This window comes from Trichosurus vulpecula, chromosome 2 (assembly GCF_011100635.1).
Source record: "Trichosurus vulpecula isolate mTriVul1 chromosome 2, mTriVul1.pri, whole genome shotgun sequence".
In the NCBI taxonomy this organism is placed as follows: Eukaryota; Metazoa; Chordata; class Mammalia; order Diprotodontia; family Phalangeridae; genus Trichosurus; species Trichosurus vulpecula.
The window spans coordinates 73,177,478-73,189,659 of record NC_050574.1 but is presented as its reverse complement, the minus strand read 5'-3'; the positions used below and the strand labels follow the sequence as shown (position 1 = coordinate 73,189,659).

The 12,182-nt window shown below is 43.7% G+C and overlaps 1 protein-coding gene across 1 annotated transcript in view; it reads left to right on the top strand.

Moving 5' to 3' along the window:
* Positions 1–12,182, top strand: part of MACF1 (microtubule actin crosslinking factor 1) — a 312,647-nt gene that overhangs the window by 195,253 nt on the left and 105,212 nt on the right. The window contains exons 53-58 of the mRNA XM_036746382.1: positions 1,101–1,163; positions 2,026–2,267; positions 4,052–4,181; positions 4,576–4,775; positions 7,698–8,193; positions 10,133–11,604. Of these exons, the coding sequence (XP_036602277.1) occupies positions 1,101–1,163; positions 2,026–2,267; positions 4,052–4,181; positions 4,576–4,775; positions 7,698–8,193; positions 10,133–11,604 (2,603 nt within the window). The remainder of the gene's footprint in view (positions 1–1,100; positions 1,164–2,025; positions 2,268–4,051; positions 4,182–4,575; positions 4,776–7,697; positions 8,194–10,132; positions 11,605–12,182) is intronic.

The following is a 12,182-nucleotide window of genomic DNA, read 5'->3' as shown; positions in this document are numbered from 1 at the left end:
CCCTATTAAGAAATTTAATAATCCATTTTTCAGTTAAGGGAGTACTGAGACTCAAGATTAAGTGTCTTAATTAAGAGCATGTATTAGGTAAATAACAGAACTATCAATGCAGCTTAGAGCTCCTGAATCCTGTCTGTAGTACTTTTTTGTGCAGTGGAATGATTTGGCTTCAGTTAGCCTCAAAAATCTGTGAAACGCAGAAACCTGTCTTGTATAGAAATGAATGTAAAATTATGATTCTAAGAACTGGTAAACCCCTCAGATTACCACTCAGAATGCTCTTAGAGCTGAGCTCCTTGAAACATGAAGTTGACAAGGTAATGGAGCGGTGGAAACAAATTCCTGTACCCTGAAGCGAGCAGTCTAAGAATAGCTCTCTTTCATAACTTTGCCGAACATGAGCTCCTTTTGCTATGGTCCCCAGGTTCAATTCCCGTTCATCAATATTTTTCTAAAAGCCATTGATCTAGTGAACAAACCTCTATTGACTCTAAGGAAACCCCAATACTCTGACAGGCTGCACGGTATAATGGATAGAGAGCCATTTGTGGAGCTGGGAAAACCTGAGCAGGTCACTTAACCCCAGGAAACTTTCTAGGATTGCCAGTCACAGAACAGCTGGGCATCTGCATCAGTAGTGGAAATTTACTCACCAGGAGTTCCTTGACTCAGTGAAATTATAGGTTTGGTTTAGAAAAAGCAATACCATGTAAAATTTGTTTCTCTCTTCCACCACCCAGTATACAAAATGTGACTGGCACACCTCTAAAGACAGAATTGGTTTGATCTTTACCTGCCTCAAGGAAATAGGGCACATTTGAAATGATGTGATAAAATGGCTTTGGTTAAAAAAAACTCTGACCTAGAAGGAGCTGGAAGAAGAAAGGAATCCAACTGTCCTCTAGATAGGGCTGTGGATTATTAGTGCTTTGAAATGTCCCTTTGTTGCCTGGCCGCTGGAATGATCTGTCTCCTTCCATGAGCTCTGTTGTCTTGTGCTATGTTAACCTGTTGGCGCCTCATCTCACGGTGAGTGCAACAGTGTATTGCTCCTAACCGTTTGTCTTGCCCTTTGTTTGTCTCCTTGTCCTTCTGCTCAGGTTCTGTCCCGCCCTCTCTAGGAGGCTCTGTAGGCAGTGTAAACGGATACCACACCTGCAAAGGTGAGCTATACCATCGTGACAGCACTTCCTATGTTGATGTGTTAGGGCAGCGTTTATGTGTGCATCTGTATCTGTTTCCATGGGGGCCAGAGAGCTGCTGACAGGATCTGTATGATGAAGGCCAAAAATAATACTTATTATTATTATTATTATTATTGTTGTTGTTGTTGTTGTTGTTATTATTCCTCCCCTATCTGGGCCAAACTGGTTTCCCAGATCCCAAGAGAATGAAGTTGTAGCCCTGGTTAGTACCTTAGATGGGCAGGTGAGCCACTTGTGACACCAGGAGTCCTTGAGGAGATAGGCCTAGACCTAGAGGTTAAGTCTGCCGTTCAAACTAGATGACGTCCAAGGTCACTTCCCACCCTGGGCTTCTGAGGCTGCCTTAGAGGAAAAAAAAAAAAAACAAACCCAAGGCAAGAGCTGTCAAGGCTCTTTAGAGGTCATCTCCTGCAGCATTCTTCCTCCAAGAGATGCAAAAACAGGGGGATTGGGCAGTCCTGATAAGGCATCAGCATTGGCTTTAGTCCTGTCCTTACTTAGTCACTTGGCCCTTTGAGGTCATACAGCTGGATAAATAGTCGAATCTAGAGCCAAGAGGTAGATGAATAGGAGCAGTTTTGTTCTGTGTAAGTAAACAGGAAATCCTTAATCTCTGCTGTAACCTGGGGGGAAATCACACCTGTAGAACTTTAATCCTAAAAGGTACTAAGTGATATGTAACCCAGAATTATAGATTTAGGAAAGGAGCCATCAAGTGCTATGCTCTATATCACTATAGTAGGGTACCACTAGAAGGGGGAGAATGGGCAGCGAGCTCAAAGAACTATTCCTGATCTGCCTTCTGTTTCTCTGAAACTAGATTTGACAGAAATCCAATGTCACATGTCAGATGTGAGCCAGCAGTATGAGAAGCTGGGCGGGGTGCTTCAGGAGCGCCGGGATAGCCTGCTGGCCATGCTCAACAGCATGCAGGAAGTTCAGGAGGAGGCAAGCTCTCTGTTGCAGTGGCTCGAATCTAAAGAGCAGGCCCTGAAAGCTCTTGATGCCTCTTCATCACCAACCAAAACAGAGACAGTGAAAGCCCAAGCCGAGTGTAATAAGGTATGGTTTCCATGGCAGCAGAAACAGTGTCCTAGACTGCAGGGGACACTCACTTGCTCAGCTAGAGTTTTGCCACAGGTTAAGAGAGCATGAGTATGGCACTGGTGCTGGCTAGGCTTTGGTGAGCAGAATATTTGATACTGAGGAGATAAAGGTTTCCAAAATATCTTTGGTGAACTTTATCATCAAGTTTAGAAACAACAGTTATAGAAAGGGATTAGCACTGGAAGGAACCTCAGAGGCCAGTCAGGTCAACCTCTACTTGAATATGAATCTCTCCTCTCTATAAAGACTCCAAAAAATGTCATTCAGCCTTTGCTTGACTATCTCCAGAGATGGGGAATTCACTGATCCATGAAACAACCCATTCCATTGTTGGACAATTCCAATGTGAGGTTTGTTGTTGTGTTGAGTGAAAATCTGTATACTATTAAATTTGTATCCCTTCCCAAAGGGACCAACAAGGACAAGTCTAACCCTTCTTTCATGTAGCAGCCCTTCAAAAGAGAGTAATGTACTCGTATCTCCCATAATTCTTCTCTTTACTAGCCCTTTTATAAAATGATGCTGAGTACTTGGTCACCCTCTTATTGACATATTTCAGATTGTCAGTGTCTAACATCCTTCCAAAATGTAGTGCCTCTTACTGGACACAATATTTCCTAGATGATCTGGCCAGAAAGCAATACAGGGCTATCACTTTACTTGCCCTGGATCTTTATTGGATGCATTAGCCCATTCATAAAGGGATCTGTATAATTTTCTACAGTTCACCATGACACTTTTCTGAACTCCCATTTGGGTGTAGGTAAACAACAGTTATAGTGAAATTCATGAAGCCAGAAAATAGTGAGGGTCATTGTTAAAGGGACATAGACAAGAATGTATTAGTAGAAAATATGCTGATGTTAAGGACCCTCTACACACACACACACACACACACACACACACACACACTCTTACCCTGCCAGATAATTCTTAAAATTCAATATTAACACTATACTTAGTCATTATCATCTTTGTTAGCAATGGGCCCCACAGCTGTACTTACAAATAAGAAACTCAGCCTCTGGATTAGTGGGGCTTTTTAAAAAATGAGATTTATCGATACAAAAACAAAATAAGAAGGAGAAGAAAGAAAAAAAAAAACAACCACCCCTGCCCTCTAAGTTGACATTTTACAGTAAAAATCAAGGCATAAAAGATTATTTGACAGTTGTTAATGTATCCAGAAAAGTGGTCCAGCTGAGCTGATGGGATGGAAAGGGAGAAGCCTTAGACAGGAACTAAACAAGTACCTAGCACATAGAGGTAGGTCTTCCCATTCTGGGATCTGGAAATGAGCACTCAGGCCTCTGCATGTACAAAACTATCTTGAGCTTAGAGGAGGCAGAGGAAAGAGGGCCTTGTCTCAGAGAAACACCATCAGGTGAGATATCTTGGGGTATCTTTCTCTTCATAACTATGAGTAAGATTGCCCTGGTGGGTTTTGTGTGTTGGCCTAAGCTAGCTAAGGCCTTGGGCCCAGAGAACATCAAAGGGAATTTTCTGTGATGAATCTGTGTCACAAGGTCATCCAAAGCTGCCTCCTTGATAGCATCTTCTGAGCCTTTCTCTTTTCCTGAGAACATCTCTGTGTCAGAGGTTGTAGGATTCTACCAGTAGAATAATTGTAAAATCAGGAACAGAGCTTGTGTCACCCTACTCCTTCTTTCATTTTTGAGTATCATAGCTGGCATAGTTTCTTGTCTCTCATCTTATATTGATGGGATTTTTGCTTCTAGGCCTTCTTGGCAGAATTGGAACAGAATTCTCCAAAGATCCACAAAGTAAAGGAAGCATTGGCTGATTTGTTGAAGAAGTATCCCAACTCACAGGAAGCAAAACACTGGAAGGAAATGCAGGAGGAACTCAGTAAGTTACTGCAGAGATTTTATTAAACTCTCTAATTTCTAGGTCTTCCTTATTACCTCTTTAAGGCAGATGCAAACTGTTTTATGGCACTTACATGCCAGCAAAAGGAAAAAAAAAATGGTTAACTCATATAGACAGACCAAAGGACTAGACAAGATCTAATAGAAACCCAAAAATACAACCGCCCCACCCCCCCAAAAAAAGGCTTCCCCCATAACATGAAAGGTCATCTTGCTTGGACAAACTAAGAACACTGATAATTTATCCCAATTTGTTTTGTTAAAGAAGAAGTAAAATGATTAATGCTGGGATGTTTTAGGAAGGCAATTATGAGAAGAAGTCTGGTTGCTAAGGAAGAGTGAAGGACCAACTTCCATTCATTTCTTTTTTCCAGGTTTCCGGTGGGAGCGGGCCAATGAGGTAACGGCAGCACGGCAGCAAAAACTGGAGGAGTCGGCCAACCAGCTAGCAAGTTTCCAAACTGCTGAGGCCCAGCTGCGGCCCTGGCTGATGGAGAAAGAGCTGATGATGAGCGTTCTGGGGCCCTTGTCCATCGATCCCAACATGTTGAATGCACAGAAGCAACAGGTCCAGGTGAGAAGGAACTGAGGACTGTGAAGGCCCAGCAGAGTGAGGGCACCGATGAAGCAATTTAGTCCTAGTGATCAGGGCTTGACATCAGTCACCTTCATTTCCATTGAAGCAGCAAATGCCATAGAAACTTAGGGAGTCACTACCCGGTATGCTTATTCTTTTCCCAAACCTTGCCCCCATCCTCTGGTCCAGCCACCCCATGCTAGATGGTACAGTGGGCAGGGTACCAGACCTGGAATCAGGAGACTGCAGTTCAAATCTTGTCTTAGACGCTTACTATCCGTGCTTCCCTGGGCAGAGCACTTCGTCTCCGTCTATTTCCGTTTCCTTATCTCTAAAACATGGCTAATAATAGCACCTTCCAGGTTGTTGTGAGGATGAAATGATTTGGAAAGCATTTCGCCAACTTAATATACCACATAAATGTTAGCTATTTATAACTGTTGTTGTTGTTAACTGCTATTATTATTTTATATATGAGGAAACTGGGGCCCAGTGAAGTGAAGGTCCAAGGCCACACAGGTGCTAACTCTCAGAAGCTGAATTTGAACTTGGGTCCTCATCCTGTAAGGGTGGCTAGGTGGCGCATGGATACAGTGCCAACCCTAGAGCAGGAAGACCCCAGTTCAAATCTGGCCTCAGATACTTACCAGCTGTGTGACCCTGGGCAAGTCACTTCACCCTGTTTGCCTCAATTTCCTCATCTGGAAGATGAGCTAGAGAAGGAAATGGCAAACCACATTAGTATCTTTGCCATGAAAACCCCAAATGGGGTCACAGAGAGTCGGACATGACTGAAGACAACTCAACAACAATAGTAACAGCCTCATCCCGGGGCTCCAAAGTCTGTAGAACTTTCACTGGATCAGGTCTGTGACCTTAAACAAGTCACTTTAGTCCCTCTCTGCCTGTGTTTCCTCTTGTGTAAAATGAGGGAGCGATATCACATGATTTCTAAGGTTCCTTCCAGCTCTAAATCTGTGATACCATAATTCAGATACTGAAGATACTTTTCCAAAAGCCAGGGGAGCAATTGGAGCCTTTCCATATGAATATATAGTGAACGCCTGCTGTCCGTCTAACAGTGTGCTGGGTGGTGTGGGGAATAAAGAGGGGGTTGGAGCTGAGTCTTGAAGGAAGCCAGGAGGCAGAGGCAAGGTTGGCCATTGGATTTTAGAGTACCTGGAGGAGACTTGAAAGGTAGGAAGAAGGGGCTTGGTTGTGAAGGGCTTTAAAAAATCAGGGGATTTCATATTTGATCCTGGGGGTAATAAGGAACTCCGAGAATTAATTAAGTATAGGAGAGTAACCTAAAAAAATCACTTTGGCAGCTGAGTGGAGCATAGACTAGAGTGGGGAGAGACTTGAGGCCAGGACACCAACCAGGAAGCTGTTGCATTTTGGTTGAGGTGTGTAAGTTGAGCTTGTGCCAGGGTGGTGACTGAGTGAGGGAAGAGAGGAGATGTGCATAAGAGGTGCTGTGAAGGAAGAAATAACAAGAAAACAGATTAGATATGTGAGGTGAGTGCAAGTAAGGAGTTAAGGCTGATGTCAGAGTTTCAGGCCCGAGTGATTGGGAGAACAATAATAGGGAGGTTTGGAAAAAGAGAGCCTGTAGGGAAAATTCTTTTTTGGACATGTTGAGTTTGATCTGTCAGTTATTGAGGTCAGGAGCAAGGTGAGAACTAGATAAATAGATCTGAGAATAATCTGTGTAAAGATGGTAATTGAATCCATGGGAACTGATGAGATTGCCAAGGAGATAGTAAGGAGGGAGAAGAGAAAAGGGCCCAGGATAGAGCTCTGTGGGATACCTAGGGTTAATGTCACTAAACTCACCTGGGAGTGCTTAACCCTGTGAAATCACAGGTTCAGTCCCTATGCCCATCTCTTTGATGTTTTTAGAACACTTTCTATCCATTATTTCATTGGTGCCTTACAAGAATATGATGAGGTGATAACACAGCAGGTATTATTTTCTTCATTTTACAGATGAGGAAACTCAAGCTCAGGGAGGTTGGGTCTTACTGCTGGTTATGCAGCTAGTGAGTATCAGAGGAAGGACCTTTAGTCAGGACTTCCTGACTTTGCCAGTTCTCTAGCCCTGTGTTCCATCATCCTTCAATTAGAAAAAAAGTTGAAAAACTGAGAAGTTAACTGATGAGCCCAGCCAGTAAAACAGGTAAAATAGGCCTCATGACCCCCAATACCATGTCCTGAGTTGTTTTTTTTCACAGGACCATCTGTCAGTACCAAAGAGAAAATAATCCACAGAGCAAGTTTTTTTCAGTCCCCCGCATATCTCTGAAATCAAGTTTCCCTCTTATGTATGATTTTTGTCTGTGACCAGAATACTAGCTTTAGGGTTATAGGATCATAGACTTAGAGCAGCAAGAGACTTTTGAGGTCATAAGCTCAATTCCCCTTATTCACAGGTAAGGAAACTGAGGCCCAGAGAGTAAGTGACTTGACCAAGATCACAGAAGGAGCAAGTGACAAAATCAGGAGTTGAACTTGGGTCCTCTGATTTGAGTCCTCCAGTACTTTTTCTTTGTCTTTCAGAGACCAAAAGTCTTTAGATCCCCATGACTTTGAGAGAGCAATCTTCTTCAGCTCTCTGTATGTCTCCCTTAGTGATTGAAGCTCAGCAGAGCAGAACAGATAAGAAAGAGAAGTGAAGTGGAATTAAGGAGAGATCCTTTCCAAAAAAGTTTTTATAAATAGCAGTGCTTCTCCTCCCACCCCTACCCCCTACCTTACCTTCCACACCCCTCTTGCACAGTAGCCCAGTCCATATTGTTTTCTGGTTTATTTCCAAAGGCATCGGCAATTGTTTGGAGAGCTCTAAAGTCAGTTTTGTTTTGACACTGTGTTTAGATCTGTCTTTTCTGTCTAAATAACTCAGTGTTATTTCTGTTTCAGTTTATGCTAAAGGAATTTGAAGCTCGTAGGCCGCAGCATGAGCAGCTGAACCAAGCAGCTCAGGGCATCCTGACTGGCCCTGGAGATGTCTCTCCATCCACTAGCCATGTACAGGAAGAACTCCAAAGCATCAACCACAAATGGGTCAACCTGACAGACAGGCTCAACTCCCGGTCCAGCCAGATTGACCAAGCTCTCATCAAAAGCACTCAGTATCAGGAGCTGCTCCAGAACTTATCTGAGAGGGTAAAAGCTGTTGGACAACGACTGAATGGCCAGTCAGCCATCAGTACCCAGCCTGTTGCTGTGAAACAGCAGTTGGAAGAGACAAGTGAGATTCGGTCTGACCTGGAGCAGCTGGACCATGAAATCACTGAGGCCCAGACCCTGTGTGATGAGCTGTCCACACTCATAGGGGAGCAGTACCTCAAGGATGAGCTGAGGAAGCGTCTAGAGACAGTTGCCCTCCCTCTCAAGGGCTTAGAGGACCTAGCAGGTGAGGTGCTGTTAGAAACACTCTCTGATGTCAGAGAAGGTATTTTTTCTGTGTCCCAGGAATATAGAATATGTTCATTTCAGGAAGGAAATTCTTAATCTCTGAAATCAAGTTTCTTCTCCATCTGCATGGTTCTTGTCCATGACCAGAATACTGGCTTCAAATAGGATCACAGATTTTAGAGCTGGAAGAGACTTTCGACATCATGTACTTCATCCTCTTCATTCACAGATAGGAAAACTGAGGCCCAGAGATGAAGTGACCTGATCAGGATCACAGAAGTAGGAGGTGACAAATCCAGAGTTTGTCTCTGATTGAGCCAGCTAGGTGGCACACTAGATAGAGTGCTGGGCCTGGAGTCAAGAAGACTTGAGTTCAAATCTGGCCTCAGACACACCCTAGCTGTGTGCCCCAGGTAAATCACTTCACCTCCGCTTGCCCCACTTTCGTATCTAAAAGATGGGAACAATAATAGCACCTGCTTATGAGATAATCAGTGTAAAATGCTCAGCATAGTGCCTGGCACCTATCATCATCATTATCAGAGGAAGAGCATCCAGTGGAGGGCCGTCAGGATGGTGGGCGGCCTCAAAACTGTGCATAACAACAATAGTGATGGCGAGGGTGATGTAACGATAATCACAGCAGCTAGTATTTATATTAGTGCTTTAAAGTTTGCAAAGCATCGTGGAAGTACTGTCTCACTTTATCCTTAGCTCTGGGGAGGAGGTGCCATCGTTCACCCCATTTTATAGATGAAGGCACTGAGGCAGATGATAGAGCTTAAGTGACTTGCCCAGACTCACACAGCTAGCCAAATTTGAATTCATGTCTTTCTCATTCCAATTCTAGTGCTCTGTGAGCATCAACTGAAGGAACTGGCTGGGGATGTTTAACCTGTAGAAGAGAAGACTCAGGGGATAGGGAATATGATGACTGTCTTAAATATTCAGGGGACAGTCACATGGAAGAAAGATTAGATGTATTCTGCTTGGACTTGGAAGGAGGAACTAGGAGCAATGAGTAGAATTTACAAAGAGTCAGACGTAGTCTGAAACAGCTTGCGAACCATGAGAGCTATCCAGAAGTAGAATGGGTCCTTCAAGAGGTAACAGGTTCTTCCCTGCTAGAATGTAGAAGGAATTCTTCTACAAATATAGTTGTACTAAGTGGCCCCTTAGGTCCCTTCTGAATATGAAGTTATGTGATTCTTTTGTCTCCTGAATTTCCAGTAGCCCTTCTTGGAGTAGTGTAGGCTAACAATCCTCTCCCAGCTGTCCTAGGTGTGGTGTAGTTGCTATGGTTACTCCACCTTAACTAAGTCCCATCAACACAGGATGCTGTTTATGGGGGTGTAGATAGACCTTAAACACTTTTGCAAACCTTAAAGCAGTAAACAAATAGGAATCATAATTACTAAAGAAACAATCCTTTTTAAGTTTTAGGCTTATAATCAGAGCTCTGTATTTGAAGTCAGCAGATATATGTTTGAATCCCAGCTTGGGTACATATGTGCCTATGTGACTTTAAACAAACTACTTCCCTATTTAAGTTTTTTCATGTTAAAAAAAAAAAAGAATTTTGCTAGGCTAGCTGATTTCTAAAATTTCTTCCACTTCTAAATTTTATGATCCCACAAGTATACTTTTAACAGATAAGAGACCCATGCTCTTAGGCCTGTTCATCATACTTTCCTCTCACATCCATATAATTTCGTCTTCTCTCACACACGCTGATAGGTAAGAACCACCTCCAGAACTCACTTTAGGCTGTAGTAGGGCTGTAGACTGAAATTTTGTTTGAACTTTGTTCTAAACCCGTTGCTTTCTTCTTGGGAAAGTTTGATTCCTTCTTCAGTTCATTAGACTAGAACTTTTATACTCAGAAAACTTATTTAAAATGCCTTCATTAGTCTTGATTAATTTAAATTTCATTTCAGCTGATCGCATGAACAGACTCCAGACAGCTCTTGCCAGCACCCAGCAATTCCAGCAAATGTTTGATGAGCTTAGGACCTGGCTAGATGACAAACAAAGTCAACAGGCAAAGACCCACCCAATCTCTGCAAAGTTAGACCGTCTACATTGTCAGCTTCAGGAGCAAGAAGAATTCCAGAAGAGCCTAAACCAGCGTAGTGGTTCTTATGAGGTGATCATAGCTGAAGGGGAATCTCTTCTTCTCTCTGTGCATCCAGGGGAAGAGAAAAGGACTTTGCAAAGTCAGTTGGTTGAGCTCAAAAGCCATTGGGAGGAGCTTACTAAAAAAGCTGCAGACAGACACTCCAGGCTCAAGGACTGTATGCAGAAGGCTCAGAAATACCAGTGGCATGTGGAAGACCTTGTGCCATGGATAGAGGACTGTAAGGCCAAGATGTCTGACTTACAGGTGACCCTGGATCCAGTCCAGCTAGAGTCTCATCTTTTAAGGTCAAAGGCCATGCTGACTGATGTGGAAAAGCGCCGGTCCCTGCTGGAAATGTTGAACAGTGCTGCCGACATCCTAATCAATTCTTCTCAGACGGATGAAGATGATATCCGAGATGAGAAGGCAGGAATAAATCAGAACATGGATGCCATCACAGAAGAACTGCAAGCCAAAACGGGGTCCCTTGAAGAAATGACTCAGAGGCTCAAAGAGTTCCAAGATAACTTTAAGAACATTGAAAAGAAGCTCGATGGGGCCAAACACCAGCTTGAGATCTTTGATGCACTGGGCCCCCAAGCCTGCAGCAATAAGAACCTGGAGAAGCTTCGAGCTCAGCAGGAAGCGCTGCAGGCCCTGGAGCCACAGGTTGACTATCTAAAGAACTTCACTCAGGGCCTAGTGGAAGATGCCCCACAGGGGTCTGATGCTTCTCAACTTCTACACCAAGCTAAGGTCACTAAGCAGGACTTCATGGAAGTCAAAGAAAGAGTGAACAGCAGCTGCATGACAATGGAAAACAAACTCGAGGGCGTCGGCCAGTTCCATTGTCGAGTCAGAGAGATGTTCTCTCAGCTAGCTGACTTAGATGATGAACTTGATAGCATGCGTGCCATTGGCAGAGACATCGACAGCCTTCAGTCCCAGATTGAAGATGTTCGTCTATTCCTCAGCAGAATTCAGGGCCTGAAATTAGACGTTGAGGCCTCTGAAGGAGAATGCCGACAGATGCTAGAAGAGGAAGGAAGTCTAGACTTGTTAGGACTTAAGAGAGAACTGGAAGCCCTGAGAAAACAGTGTGGCAAACTCACAGAGAGGGGCAAAACCCGCCAGGAGCAGCTAGAGCTGACCTTGGCCCGAGTGGGAGACTTCTACAGCAAGCTGAAAGAGCTCAGTGACATGACCGCTGCAGCAGAAGATGGCGAGGCCCTTCAGTGGGTGGTGGGGACTGAAGTAGATGCCATCAACCAGCAATTGGCAGACTTTAAAGTAAGTTGACATATTTGGTTTTTTAATCTTTTTTTTTTTGGTCTTATCTTTTGGTTCTTTGAACGATCCTGTCCTTCTTTGTAGCAGATCCTAATACTAGTTAGAAATTGATTGTATGGAGAAATTCGCTGTTTATGAAAGGCCTTCTGCTTTTCCCTGCCTCTTGCTACCAACCCATAGTATAAAAAGGACAGAGCTTCCTCCTGGAGTTGTAAGCGGTACGTGAGGGAACTGGCAGCTTTCATAGACTGGAGGCTCAGTGTGAGTCACAGTAATGTGATGTGACATCCAGAAACACTAATACAATTTCAGTCTGTGTTAAGGGCAGCACAGTGCCTAGACCAAGGGAGGGGAGAAGCCTTCTGTCTTCGGTTCTCTCAGACCACATTTGAAGAATTTTTTTTTAGGCCCAGGTACATTTAAGGAAGGAGACTGACAAGCTGGAGAGCAGGCAGAGAAGGGTGTCCGGGATAGTGAGAGTTTTCAAGATCATGGCATTTGGAGGTTAGTTGAAGTAACTGGTGCCAGGTCTTTAGCCTGGGGAAGAAGGACATAATTATTATCTTCAAGTATTGTAA